This window comes from Camelus bactrianus, chromosome 7 (genome assembly GCF_048773025.1).
Source record: "Camelus bactrianus isolate YW-2024 breed Bactrian camel chromosome 7, ASM4877302v1, whole genome shotgun sequence".
Classification (NCBI taxonomy): domain Eukaryota; kingdom Metazoa; phylum Chordata; class Mammalia; order Artiodactyla; family Camelidae; genus Camelus; species Camelus bactrianus.
The window spans coordinates 19,666,026-19,680,682 of record NC_133545.1 but is presented as its reverse complement, the minus strand read 5'-3'; the positions used below and the strand labels follow the sequence as shown (position 1 = coordinate 19,680,682).

At 41.1% G+C, this 14,657-nt stretch overlaps 1 protein-coding gene across 1 annotated transcript; it reads right to left on the bottom strand.

Moving 5' to 3' along the window:
• Positions 1-49: 49 nt before the first annotated feature.
• TSGA13 (testis specific 13) lies at positions 50-13,733 on the bottom strand. Its single transcript, XM_010947676.2, has 7 exons — positions 13,711-13,733; positions 11,225-11,303; positions 9,340-9,411; positions 8,223-8,429; positions 3,463-3,596; positions 2,775-2,902; positions 50-219 (listed from the first exon to the last, which is right to left on the bottom strand). Exons 1-7 carry the CDS (start codon positions 13,731-13,733, stop codon positions 50-52), a joined length of 813 nt encoding a protein of 270 aa, XP_010945978.1.
• Positions 13,734-14,657: the final 924 nt, after the last annotated feature.

Here is a 14,657-nt window from a genome sequence, read left to right as displayed (position 1 = left end):
AGGCTGCTCAGTCTCTGGAGACCAGGCGAGAGGCGTGATGAGTTTACTTTCACTTAGTGACAGTGGCTTTTTTTATAATCCACTGTTGGGCCCTTCCATTGCGGAAGGTGCTCTCTCCTGGCACGGTTCTGGTGGGCTTCTCTTTCAGAAGTGGTGAAAGGGTTAATGGTTCCCACATCATCTGGGATGTTGGCAAGTCGCTCCCTGACTTCTCGGAGACTGAAACAAAGCACAGGGCACCTTCGTGAATGTGAATTTCCCGAGAGTTTAGGACACTTGATGTGAGGCATGAAAACAGACCCACTTCTAGGGCAGGGAAAGCGGGTCTTCACTCTTAGCAAGTGGGTAGATTTTGGACCACGGACTACAACTCCCAGCCTTCTTTATAACTTTTCCCTTCATCAACACGCAATTGAAATCACTGCCAGTTTAGGGTCTTCCCTGTTTAATACCACCCCTTTCAAATGATTCCATCTGCGGTCATTTTGACACTTACGTAATTCTTACTAAGATGCGTTCACTTACATCAATTGTATATTCGCATTCCTCGTAGCCTCTTCCTAAAATATGTGTTGATTTTTAGTTCTCCTGAGAGTGTAACTAAGGAACATTACTTTTTCCAAATTCTCTTTCAAACTCTGCCCATTCTTGGATGTCTCCATTGTGGGTTTTTCTTGCTCCCATCCCTCCCCACTTTTTTTGAAGCATTATACCTTGTAAATATCCCTTGGATCTGTTTTCTTATTCCTACTGCTGTCACCTTAATTCAGGTCCTATCTGTTTGTTCCTTGGACAGTCTCCTTAACCAGCCTTCCTGGCCCCCATCCAAACCATTCTCTATGTAATCTTTATTTGGATGTCTGGTAAACATGGAACATTATTGGTGGAAGGAGGTGTTGCTAGGTCCTCTTTTGCTTGAACTGGAGACACCTTCGACTTCACAGTAGATTGTCTTTGTTTAGGAAAAGCACAATAATGGGTCTTTTAGATACATAAGTAAATATCCTCTCATTTTTCTTGAGGGAAACTGTAAAGTCACCATAAAATCTAATAAATGCTGCAGACTGAGATACTAAGTGTTCTGTTTATAAATGTAAATTGAATCATGCCCTTGAAAAAAAATCAGAGAAATTCTAATCCAGATTAGATTCTAGATTCGGGAGAAATTCTTTCAGAATGGATTTAAGCTGAACTGCTGATAGTCTGCATACGGTATCATTTAAGATTTAACTCTGACTTTACTAAATGTACTGTTATGTTTGCCTTATCTGACTTGTAAAGCTCTAACCTTGTTTTCCATGTGGAGTATCCCTTGAAGGAAATAGATGTTCCTACTTATTTATTCTGGGGCTAAAAATAAACAGGCTTAGGGGAAGGAGCAACCCTCATCCCCTTCCTTGCACCAAGGGAATTGGGAGCCAAGGCAGAGACAGTGTAGATAAGCCAGGAGACTCCCTGATAAGAACGGGTAATGTGCTGAGGGCCTGCTGGAACGTAGGAAGGAACTGAGGCGGGTTTGAGGCTGAACCTAAGAGTATCCCCTTTGAAAGCAAGATAAATAACTCTCTGCCCTCCTTTAACTTTTCTCCACAGCTATGAAGTGTTGTTTAATACCACAGCTTGGTTTTAGCTGTATATGGGGAGTTAAGAGAGGCAGTAGGTGGGCATCAGGTGGGGCAGCAAATAGGTACAGGAGGAGCAGAGAAGCTTGAAGAAGCCAGGTAAGGGATGGTACCATGTGACCTCATACATCTGGAACCATGACTGTTTGGACTGAGGCTGACTGGTAGTCACTCGGATGGCCTTGTGGAACAGGTAAGTACACCTTAGGGAGTTTCAGAAATTGCTTGAGGAGAGAAACCCCATAGAAGAAATGAACATTATCTTGAAGCCACAGGCTGGTGAAGTCTGGGGACCCATTGATTGTACTTCTAGTACACAAATGTGTGTTCAGTGCTCTGAAATCCTTCAGTGAGTCCCAACCACCTGCTGGATAAAACCTAAGCCCTTATTTATGCAAATATATAAGGCCCTTCATGACCTGGCCCATCCACGGATCTCACATATTGAAAGTGCTATTATTGGTGCTTGATAAATATCTAACACTTAGTAGGTGCCCCATAAATGTTGCCAAATGAATGATGATTTGTGAGGAGCATTCTCGTTGCCCCCTCTTCTGTACAACCTTATCCCAAACCCTCACACCCCATGTCCTGCCTCAACCCCAAAGAGACTCATGGGTCTCTGAGACTTGCAGCTTATCCTTTGATCTTTCTAGAACAGCTTTCCTCGAAGTGTGATAGGCATGCCACTGGGTAGTTTTCGGTGATACATAGATAAACATTTTCTATTCTAATTTTTATGAATTTGATTAAATGGATGTCAGAGGAAAAAAAACGTAATTAGTGTATCAAACCCATAATGTCAGTGATATAATATTAGTTAGGACAAGTACCCAAAAAATCGTTTTAAAGAAAAACATTAAGTAAATAATAGGGCATATAACACATTGACCAAATCTCATAAACTGGTAGGTAATGTAGTTAGGGGAACACCATGCTAGAGCTTTCTTGAAATTTGAGGATTTAAATAGGATCCAAAACCGAGCACTACATGGGCCTCTATCAGTTCTCAGCTTCCATGCTACAAGGAAAAATAGTCTCCAGAACCTCTAAGAGAGATGCTGATTTGCCCTTGCCGCTCATCCCCATGGGCTGTCCCTCCTGCTCACATCTCCAGCTCGTAAACCATTGCTTTGAAAGAGAGAAGCTTACCGTCATTCCTCGTGTCTCTTTTACAGACAGGAGCAAAGTTCAGCTGAGGGTACATTTTTTTCTGTTTTCTCAAAGCATACGCCTTTGAATACTTCCCTTCACTCTTGAAATCCTTGTCCGTGGAAAACCTTAACAAAGAAAGTTCATTTAGTAGGTCCTAGGGTAGGGGGTTAATGGAACCAGTCACTGGATTCTCAGATTCTGGGGGAGCAGAAAGGATTAGAGTGTGTTCATTGGTACCAAGTGGTTATATTGTCCAGCGGAAGGGGTGCTTCTAGAACCTACCATCGTAAATCTGTGAAGGAACTCCAGAATCTTCTCTCTCCTCTCCGCACCAGGTGTAGGCTGCTCCTATTACTAGTTTCAAATAAAATCTCATACATGGCACATTGTTCCTGTATTACAGCCCTTAACACACACTGAGGGAAAGTTTTTTGTTGTTTCCCTTAAAGCACAGACCTTTGAATCCTTCTCTTCACCTTGAAAATCATTCTCGTGAAAAACCTTAGTTTTGCATTGCTGTTTCTCTTTTGTTAAGGTGGAAATGAGGTCAGGGGTCATGTAGGAAAGCTGTCTTATTATTATACGGTTGTCCATATCCCCTATACCCAAAAAGTGTTTGTTAAATTGTATTGAAAAGAGATAGTGATATGAATAAAGAAAAGGTAGGAAAGAGCTAGGACTTCACCTAAACCATTGTTCTTGCTTGGATGCAGGGTCCTCCAACAGTGTCACCGGGAAGATTGGTTTCAGCTCAGATCTTAACTTTTTTTTCTGAGACATCAGGGGTAGGTTCTCAGCGGGTTTGTGCTGACAACTTTCCTGCAGCAGAGGAAGGAAGAATAAATTAGGTGTAGGGGTAAGGGGTAATCTGAGTGCTCTGGGACTTACAGGCTGAATTCCACTCCTGGATTAAGCTCCAGTTCCCCTAAAATCATGCAATAAAACCTGTCAGAGAGAGAAGTAGGGACACAGAAACCCAAAGAAGAGGAAGCAGTTCTCTGAGTGGGCTAATACCTGTTTCATATCCAGATGATTTGCCCAAAGCTTGGTCAGTTTCCCAAATAATTGATTGAGCTTGCCCACTGGCCCTTTGAAGGGAATGGCAGAGGAATTTACCAGGTTTTGAAAAGGATTCAACGAGTGAACTTCTTAGGAAACCAAACATTTGGTAATAAATTGGGAAATAGACCCATGGGACTCTACCCACCTTCCTTGGAGATGGCTGCCTCATTCACATGCCATTCTCTATCTGCAGTGAAAAGGCCACAGAATGGGATGTTTTGTGAGGTAATAATTTCCTCATTATTAAAGTAATAGAATCAAAATCTTTCAGAAAGGATCTTAAGGGTCATCCAGTCTAACCATTCATCTGACACTCTTAGCCCCTCTACAGTAACACTATCAAGTGGTCAATCTGCCTATGCCTAAAAACCCAGTGTATTTAACCTTTGATCAGCTGACTGCTATCTCCCAGGAACTTCTACACTATACTCCAAACAGAACAAATCTAGCATCTCTTCCAGTGTTCTTAAATAATTTGAAGAAATCTATCACGTTCCTCCTGAGCTTCCTCTCCCTTCCCGGCTCAACTTTGCCAACACTTTGAACTTTTTTTCCATATGATATGACTTTGGGTTCCCTTTTCTCCAACTCTCATTTTAACTCATTTGAGGAAGTTGCAATTTATATTTTTCCTAATGTGTGGCAATCTGAAATGAAAATCAGATGCTAGATGTAGTAACTGCAGGACATATCCCATTAAAGTCTCTATTCAAACATCATTGCTGCTTCTGAGAGCCTTCCCTAATACGGTATCTAAAATCCCCATTCACACCCATCACTCTCTATTCCCTCATCCTGCTTTTGAGCGCTTATCATATTATACATTATCTGTACGATTGTTGGCTTGATTATGGACTGTCTGCCTACCTCACTGGAATTAAACTTCATTCCAGCAAACTTTGACTTAGTCACGGATAGATCCTTACTACCCCATAACATTGCCTGGCACATAGTAAGTGCTTAATAGATATGTGTTGAATGAATAAAAGAACGACAATTAATGACACATTTTTTTGTCATAATTAATTGACACATACTGAACTTTTTCGCTCAGAATTTTAAAACCTCTTAAAGGATACTGAACAACTTTTAATGAAAAAGAATACGAAAACAAATATATGTATATATTTGCATGACTGGGACATTACGCTGTACACCAGAAATTGACAAATTGTAACTGACTATACTTCAATAAAAAAACAAAACAAAACAACACAAAACAAATAAAGACTACTGAACCATGCTGAACCATGTTTTTTTAATTCTGTACTTGTACTCTTTAAGCTCTTCCAGTTTTGAGGAACAGGAATCCACTCAAGTTACCTCAACTAATAGGGGTTTTATGGCAACAGCACATATGCCTAGGACCTAAGACTTGGGTTAAAATCTGGCCACAAGAGAACAGAAACCTTAGCAGAGCTAGACCTCAGAGCAGAAAAATGAGAATAAAAAAGCTACTTGAAATCCAAGGCAGCATTGGCTAAGGACCACTACTGTATGAGTCTCAAGCATCAAATCATTAACAGGTTTCTGACTTTCTTCCTGTCTGCTTCCTTCTCTCTCTGGTGTGTTCACTCCTTATCTTTTCTGCATATCTTTTTTCTACCTATAGCTTCTGCTTATTCATTTCTACTTCCCAATGACTTCAACTTGCCCCCACCTTCTTCCTAATGGTTTGACTCTTTTATGGTCTCTCTATATGCCTTTCTATCATTCCTACAGCCTCAGTCTCTTCCTTTACCAATTCAGATGCCTGGAAGCAAGAATCTGATTAGCTCCAGGATTTTGGTTGTTAGTAGATGAATTGGTTTGGGTTTTAGTTTGGTTTTTGGTGTCTGTTTGTTTTGGTTTGGTGGCATACCAGTCTACGCTGTAGGTCATTAACTAGCCTATGAATTTTGCTTCACTAGGTCTGGTGTCCTCCTCTGGTCCTAGCTAGGAGTAGGGAACTAAGTCTACTTGTACAAAACAGGACCTCTTAGGTCCTATTCTTCACAAACTGTGGTAGGGCCCTTTCACTTTGAAGGCGCTGTGTGTATAACATCTACTCTGATAGACATGTCTGATCCATTCTTCAGCTTGATTGCTGGAACCCACCCTCTTCCTATACACATGCCTGGGTGTAGCAAAAGAATGCTGCTTTTGTGTATAATCTCAGGCTCACAAAAGACTGTTACCTTTGTCTAGCAAGAAAAGAAGGGGATGCAGCATAAATATTAAAAAGGCATTCTAGATATTGGGCATGTCCATCTTCTTGGATTTATTCCACATAGCACCATAAAATGACCATGCTGCCAGTCTTGGACAATCAGAGCCTTAACTCTACTAATGCAATTTAGCTGATACCACAATATACTCATGAATATGATCATGTCCCGCATGGGATCTGGAAGGCTCACAAGGTGTCAGCTGTTGGATGAGAGATCTTTTTGCACCAAGGTTACATGATAGTCTTGTATTTCCTGCTCTACCTGGAGCAAGGCAATTGTGGTGTGGCATTTGTTCCTCTCTCAGTGTATATTACCCACTACCATGAGAAACAACCAACGCACTTATGTTAAAATGGCACGAATTCTGAGACCCAAGAGACTATAGGCAATGAATTCCTTAACTCCTTTGTCAGCCTACGCCATTGGTTATTAGCATTATATCCTCCATTTGGAAAGGAATCTCTCACTGCTATTCATCTAGCAACTAAGAAAATACTAATTCCTCTCTTGGCCTTAGCGCCATCTTCTGAGAAGCCTCCGTGCCATGAAAGCGAATTGGAGGAAGAAGCGAATGCGCAGGCTGAAGCTCAAAAGAAGAAAGATAAGGCAGAGGTCCAACTGAACTTGTACACCCATGGAAGCCACAGGAGCAGAAGCAAGGAAAGCCAGAGGCCAGGGACACTAATAGATACTGTTGGACTACATGTCTACTGTCTAGAACTTGTCTCAATGGATCTGGAACATGTACCGCCATTCTGATCGCCTCGACCACCTTTAAGAGACCCATCTTGCTCATATCAAAATGGGCCCTTTTGGTCCTTTGCCCTGGACCTGTGATATTCCGGACTAGTTCTGCTCTTAGTTGTGGCTGAATGTAACGTGTACAATAAACCATCTCCTGCTATCTTAGCTGAAGGAAAAAAAAAAAAAAGAGAAAATAGTAATTCTAAATTGACCACATTTTATTGTAAGGATCTGTCTTGGGTAATTCCACTCCCAGCATCAAATCTCTGGTATAATTAGATTTTTTTGTTTGCACTCTCATTTGTCTCATTTAATTTCTTCTTGTTATATTACACCAGCTCTTAAGCTTGTCAAGATCTTTTTTAAACCATGGTTCCTAAAGTTTTCTTAAACTGATTTTCTCCACTTTCTCTGCTGTTGATTTAGTTCAATTCTTCAGCATCTCTCACCTTGACAATTATAGTAACATCACAACAAATCTGATTTTTGTCTCTTCCACAACAATCTTCCTCTCAACTTCCAAAAAAGTTCTTTCTAAAATGCAAGTTTGATTATACCTATCTCATGCCATTTGCTCTCTTACATCTCCCTAAATGCACTTCACTTCTCCAGTCTCCATGCCTTTGCCCTTCCCACTGATTGGAATATTCTCCTATTCTTTCGTCAGGTGTCACATCCTCCGTAAAACCTCCCTGATTACTTCCTTTCCCCTAACAAAGATACTCTTCACTACTGTATATTAGTGTGTCCTGTATATTCTATTATTTGTATATCCTGGTATAATTACTTTTTATATCTCATTTATTGATTGTCTCTCCTGTTAGACTCCAAGTCTTTCAGGTTGGAAACTGCCCTATAATCATCTTTATATTTTAGTTCTTAGCTTAGTTATGTCTCCAGCAATTGTTTATTGAATTGAATTTGAACTTCTTTTGTGTACAACAGAGTCCCAAACATCTGGCCACTGTGATAGTAAATTTTCTGTTCCTCTTCCTTTCTGACACCCAAAAGCAATGGAGTAGAGCATAATCCTTTACCCCTTTCCCATTTAGGTACTCGTTTCTGTTCCTTATTCCTCATTTCCTGATGTATCTGTTGCTACTCTATACTCAACTAGAAAGCCAGTGGCTAATTTACCCTTTTAAAATTACAAACTAAATATCTTTGGCCAAGGAGAGACAATTTTGAATTAAGATCCTCTTTTCTCCATGCAATGAAGTTTCATGACCCAAGATCGTACAACTCCAATTCTGAGTATTTCCCAGGCCCTCAGAGTCTGTTTGGTGAAGCATGTCGCAAAGAATAAGAGGGAAGAGGTTGGCTCCTGAGTTCCATCCTCCATGTGAAGTCAGCTCCCTTCTTCAAGCTGACTCCTAATTCTTTAGGGTCCTAACTCAGAGTGCCAGGAAATTTCCCCAGGTGCCATTACCTTAAGCAGTAACTCCTTCGAGAAGTATTTTGGTGTGTCGTCCTTTCCTTGATGGTCAGTTGGGCAGGGAGGTGGGTTGTTGGTCAGAATCAGTAAAGTCTTATCCTGATCATACTCTGTTACTTTTAACATGAAGCTTTGGATTTTCCTGTTTCGAGCCAGGAATTTATGCAGCGCAGTGGGCTTCATAGGCTCATAGTACTGGGCCTGAGCAGACAGAAAGGTTTCCAGAGAGACAGAAGGATTAGATCAAGAGAAAAGTAACAAATCAGTTGGCTAATCTTTTGCCTCTGTGGTGTAGGGACAGAGGCTGGGCAGGGCTGGACAAATCTGCTCTGAAATTTAAAAGAAAATGTCTGAAACTCTCCATCCCTTTCTTTTCTCAGAGTATTCCCCACAAATAGACCAAGGGGCTGGGGAAATGAGATGGAAAGATTCCCACAACAAAAAGAGCAAGATGACTTAATTCTTGTGAAAAAGTGTAACATTGTGCCCAACGCAATAGGGCAAGCGGAAGTTTCTATGTTAAACCTAAATGGCCTTCTCTACAATTCGCTCTGAGGCAGAAGGGAGAAATGGCCAGAGACCAAATCTCCTTTGTCAGGGAGTCCTGGAGGGCGCAGAGGGCAGGCAACACAGCCCTTATCAGCATCTTCCCACCCACCAGTGTTTCTCCACAGGCACAACCACGTTACTATGCATAATAGCACCACGTTAAAAAAGGAAAAGCAGTCACAAAAGACAGCGTGTCACTTAACATGTGGTGGAGGAAGGGGCAGTCCCACTAAATTTGCTTTTCCATCAGTAGGAGGAAGGCAGAGGATTAGAGAGGGAGGAAGGGAGAGGAAGAGAATAGAATGCTTCCTGATTATAAACATGTTTTCTCAACTTAAAAAAAATCAGCTGCAGTGTCCACCTTCTTCCCAGCCTCTCCCACCTCCCTCATCACCATTCCCAGCATAGTGTCCTAGGACAGCTCTGCTTCCCTGTCTGGGGAGGATGCACAGTCACAGAAGGTGGTGGCCCTCAGAGGCATTCAGGATACTCTGCAGCACATCACAGTACCGCTGCTGAAACTTGCTCTTAGAGATCTTGGGGGAGTGCTTTTATCACCTACCAAATTAGGATGGACCGTGTAATGCTGAAGTTTCTCCAGAACAAATTTTGATTGCCCGACTGCATAAAAAATCTAGAGACAATAATCAAAATTAGTAGTTTCAAGTGGCACCTTGTCTAAATAATATTCCATTCCTTCCCTTCCCTTAGTCTTGCTAACATCTGATCTCTAACTTAAATTAAGCGAGAAGAACTTCACGTCCTGTGCCTTGGGTTTCTGGAACGAGGCAGAGCTAGGTTCTAAGACATCCTGACAGGGAGGCTCATGCGTGGAAATGTGGCCCAGCTTTGTGAAATGCTAAGAGCTGTTAGGAGGTGAAGCAGGCAAGAGCATCACCAGAGTTCAGACGGGGACAAATCATGCCAAGGGCTCACACCTCTTTCTTCTGCCCTTTCTATTTCTAGAGGAGGGAAATTAGGTGAAAATCAACCTGGAGGACACCCTTTAAGGAGAAAAGCAAGTTACAAAAGGGCAATAACCTAAGGGTTGTGAGTGGAAGCAAGCCCTGGGGATAACTGCTTACTGAGCTGGGGGCACACAGAGGAAGGGAGAAGGCATGGTGTAGTTTGCATTTTTGAATATTTGTGCGATATATGATTTTTCCAGTAATGTGGCAAAAGTAACTGAATTTTGGTTGCACTTGGCTGCCACTTTGCATTTTTCTGCCAGTGGTTGTGCTGGTGATTGGCAGCCTGAGTATCCAGTCTGGTGGTAGAGTTGCTGGGCCTCCTCCATCTCCTTCTGCTGACCCCAGGGTTGTTGCCTGGCCTCTAGTTTAGCCCTAGGTTATATAAGGATGAATCAAGGGGATGAGAACACAAGGAGACAGAAGCTCTGAGTTACCTCCTTTGGGCTTGGCCTAGTGAGAAATCAGAGAAGAACAATCCTGTATGTGGATACGCATTTCTAAAGACAGCCATGCCCCCCAAGGAGGTGGTACCGTAAGATGGGGTTCAGAAGAAAAGGCACATGCACTGAACAGGTGAATACAGTGAGAAGGTGAATGGAGAAGAGGGAGGTAGTAAAAATGGGACAGAACTGTGCGATGAGGACAGGTGTTATGCTCCAAGAAAAAACGCCAGCAGTTGGCAATTCCCAGGGGTTGGAGGAGGACTAAAAGGAGGACCAGCAGAGCCATGCCATACATTCCTTTGGGGATGGTGGGATGAAATAGGGAATAAATCCAAAGATGCAATGATTTAATTTGTATTACCTTTTGTAAAACCGAAGTCCCTTTGTTTTAAACAAAAATATATTTGAAAAATCTGCTTCGTAGAAATATATATATTTTAAAATCCCAGAAGTTTTGGAACAATTTATTTGAGGGAAGATATGAAAACTTTTCTTTTACAGTTTTTTAAAAAATTAATTTTAGGAGGGTAAGTCTCTGGGGAAAATGATTTTACTCCCCAATTCTTCTGGGTTCCAAATTAGTCTCCAACAGTTGACTAAATCCACAAGAGTGTCCAAATTGGACTATGTATTTAGTTTTATGTTGAATTGCACCATCTCTGGCTGATGAAATAAAAGTTGGCCTGGAATATTCACTTGAATGTGATAAACCTAGGGAAGCAACCAAGCTACCCAAGGAGTTTTGCTGCAAGAAGCGACTACAAAATCTAGCTAAGTCAGGGTTTAACACTCGCCCGTGCCCCAAAACAGATTTCTGGTCCCTGGGTGTTGAACCCTGATTCATTGCTGATATGTCCCTGTCTCTTCCCTTTTCTATGTCTCTGTTTCTCTTTCATAAAATTAGACAAGTTAACCTTACTTTTTATATACATCTGGATACATTTTTGCTTTTCAACAGGAAGTTTGTGAGACTAGCTTCTAAAGCAATTCCAAAGAAAGATTATAAATGAAAATTGCTAATGCTCTTTCTTACCTCATCACTGTCAACAATCGTTTCTTTCTCAAGTTCAACTGGGCTAGTTCTTGACGTCCTTGATTTGCCATATTGAAACCTGAAAAAAGAGGCAGAATATCCAGTTGTTTTTTTCTTACTCGGAGGCTTGGTCTTCTACATGTTCTCAATCTCCTTCAAAGTTTGGGGACCTGACCTAGAAGAGCCCAGTTTGGGCGATCACTAATTCCATATGCATAGGTACTGAAGAATAGGACTCATTATTCAGCTTGCAATCCTGGCGGAAAACAAAACCTCAGTTTCAAGGGTTAAGTAAGTGGGACCTCTTGGAGACATGATAACAACTGATAAGTTGATTTCTTCTAAAACAGAGGTTTTGAGAAATGCAAATTCAAACCACAATGACCTAACACCTCACACCTGTCAGAATGGCTATTATCAAAAAGGACACAACAAATGTTAGGAAGATGTGGAGAAAATGGCATTCTCATACACTGTTTGTGGGAATGTAAATTGGTGCAGCCACTATGGAAAACAGCACAGAGGTTCCTAAGAAAAACTAGAATTAGAACTACCATAAGACCTAGCAATTCCACTCCTGGATATACATCCAAAAAAAAAAAAAAAAAAAAAACCCTGGAAATACTAAGCCAAAAATATCCATGCACCCCAATGTCCATAGCAGCATTATTTACAATTGCTAAGATATAGAACCAATGTAAGGGTCCATCAACAGGTAAATGGATAAAGAAGATGTCGTATATATATACAATGGAATACTACTCAACCATAAAAAAGAATGAAATTTTGCCATTTGCAACAACATGGATAGACTTAGGAGGTATTACACTAAGTGAAATAAGTCAGACAGAAAAAAATAAATATTATATAATATTACTTATATGTGGAATCTAAAAAATATAACTAGGGGATATAACAAAAAAGAAACAGACTCATAGATATAGAGAACAAACTAGTGGTTACCAATGGGGAGAAGAAAGTGGAGAGGGGCAAGACAGGGGTAGGGGATTAAGAGGCACAAACTACTATGTATAAGAAAAATAAGCTACAAGGATATGTTGCACAACACAGGGAATAAAGCCAGTACTTTATAATAACTATAAATAGAATATAACATTTAAAAATTGTGAATCACCACGTTGTACACCTGAAATTTTATAATATTGTACATCAACTATACCTCAGTTAAAAATATAAGGGTTTTAGACCACTCAAGGCAGTGGTCTGGTAGACAGCTTAAGCAAATTCTTCTGGGCAACTGGACCATCATAATACCTTTAAAGACCACCGAATGTTTTGAATGCCTACCTGCCTATTCTTTTCTACATGGGAATGGCTCTGCCTTTGCCAACAATTAGCCAGTGATTCCATGAGAAGGAATATAGTTAGTGGAACTTCACAACTAAATTTCCTATTCTTACTGATTGTACTTGGATTACTGGCTTCCTCATGTACCTAACCACATCTAAGCTTCCCTACCTAGAATTAAGGTAGTAAAAATAATCATCAGTGGCAACTATTCTCATAATCTATATTTTCACTTACTTTCCCATTACCCCTCTCCAGATACCAGTTCCCCTTGGGGAAAAGAAGGAGAGGGGCAAAAGTTGCAATATTTACTAACAAAGTATTTTGGACTCCTTGACTGATTCTTATTAAACCCATTCACTGCCTGAACATAGTGAAAGATACTCATCAATAAGACTGGGTTAGTGATTAAAATAAATGGCCTGCTTTCTCACTGGAGGTTAAACTAGCTTAAATTAAGTCAGATCCTGGAACTGCCTCAACTAGACCTCTCTCCTTTAAAAATGAGGGTGGCAGAGTAAGGGCCAAAATAAGAAAAGCAGAAACAGCCAAGCTATGTAGTTGGTAGGTCAACTCGCTATGGCATGGTACAACAATCCTAAATCCAGAATCAAACCCCATCCAAGGATGGCTCACTTCCATCTATTGCTGGCCACCAGCTGCATCATTGACTCAGGCTAGAGGTCTTAAAAATAGTCCCAAGGGGAGCTGGTGACATATTGTGGATAGACTAAAATAAATGCATCCCCACTAAACATCTTAAAGTTGGTGCCCTTTTGATGAGTCCTGTTACCTTAAGTTATCTAATAATTAATAATGTGTTATAATATGTATTATAGCACTTTTCAAAAATGATTCTCTGGTATCTAAAAGGCAGCACAGGATCCCAGACACTCGTCTTCAAGGCCAATTTAAGGCATAGTGCTGCATGAAAAATGCTCCTTCAGCCCAGCGGTGTCCACCTCTGACAGCCTGCTGCTTTCTTTTTGCTGAAGCTACTCTGGCTACTGCATGAAGCACAGACCAAGATCTGGTGTTTGATCCGAGGACAGCCAGTCAATTAAAATGTTTTTAATGAGTGTCTACTCTGACTAGCACTGTTCAAAGTGATGTGGGCTACAAAATAAGTCTGTATAAGAAGGTATTCATAACGTAGTCGGGCAAACAAGACCACACACTTGGCATATCTCTTTCGGCCCATTGCTCTTCCACTGCTGAGTGGGCCAACACAAGGCAGGTATTCACTCAGAGGCCAAACTCAGTGCCTCTAAATAGTCCACATTCTGCAGGGGTTCAGTTCGATCCAAACATTCTTCCCTTAGCACGTTCTGTGTGCCCGGCGCCTTCTTGATCCTGGATGGGAAACAAGAGAAGACCCATCAATGCTGCTGTGAATGTAGAAAATGCACAAGATGTGATGATCCTTGCCCTCAAGAACTTAAGTTTAGTTGGTAAATGCAGGGAGGGAAGAGGAAGTGATTGTTAAATGTGGAACACTAATGACAAATACATGCTAACATATTAGGTAAGTCACTTCATCTCCCGGGGCCTCAATTTCCTCATCTGTTAAAAGTGGAGAGTTAACCAAATGATTTAAAGGTGACATTCTGAGTCCATGATCATGGTGAGACTTACCTACATAAAGAGCTGAAATAAAATCAATTCGTGTGTCAGTTGTGGGGGAAATTTGGAAGAGCAGCCATCCTTTAATGTATACCTCCCCTCCCCCAATAAAATCATACTTTCCCAGATGTTAGGCCTGAGAAGCTGGGAATAGTGTGTGTATATTTTGGTGTGGGAAGTGGGTGGGACAGGGAATTGCTACCTCTTTGATACAGACAATTTCAAATGGAAGACAAAAGTCAATGAGGTGGAATCTACCATTTAGAGAAAAGACAGGCTAGTGAGGCTTGAGGTGGTTGCTTCCCAAAGGACTTGGAGCTTGAGCTGGGCCTTGTAGGGTGGTGTGTGAAGTGGCCTGACTGGAAGGTTATTTGATTTGGGTTTTGGCTTTGTTTTGTTGCTATTGTTGTTTTCAGCAGTAAGACAAAAAGTGGAGAGACAGCATGAAATCAAATTATGGGGGCCCTGACAATTCAGTGGAGCTTTGATAAGGACTATTAGC

Bases quoted from the DNA above. Each gene is read 5' to 3' on its own strand.
- TSGA13 (XM_010947676.2), bottom strand. From the start codon at position 13,733: ATGGGCCGAAAGAGATATGCCAA. The intron at 11,304-13,710 runs GTGTGTGGTCTT...CTCTTTTTTCAG, and splicing joins GGCCGAAAGAGATATGCCAA to GTTTCAATATGGCAAATCAA. The intron at 9,412-11,224 runs GTAAGAAAGAGC...TATTGTCTCTAG, and splicing joins CGATTGTTGACAGTGATGAG to ATTTTTTATGCAGTCGGGCA.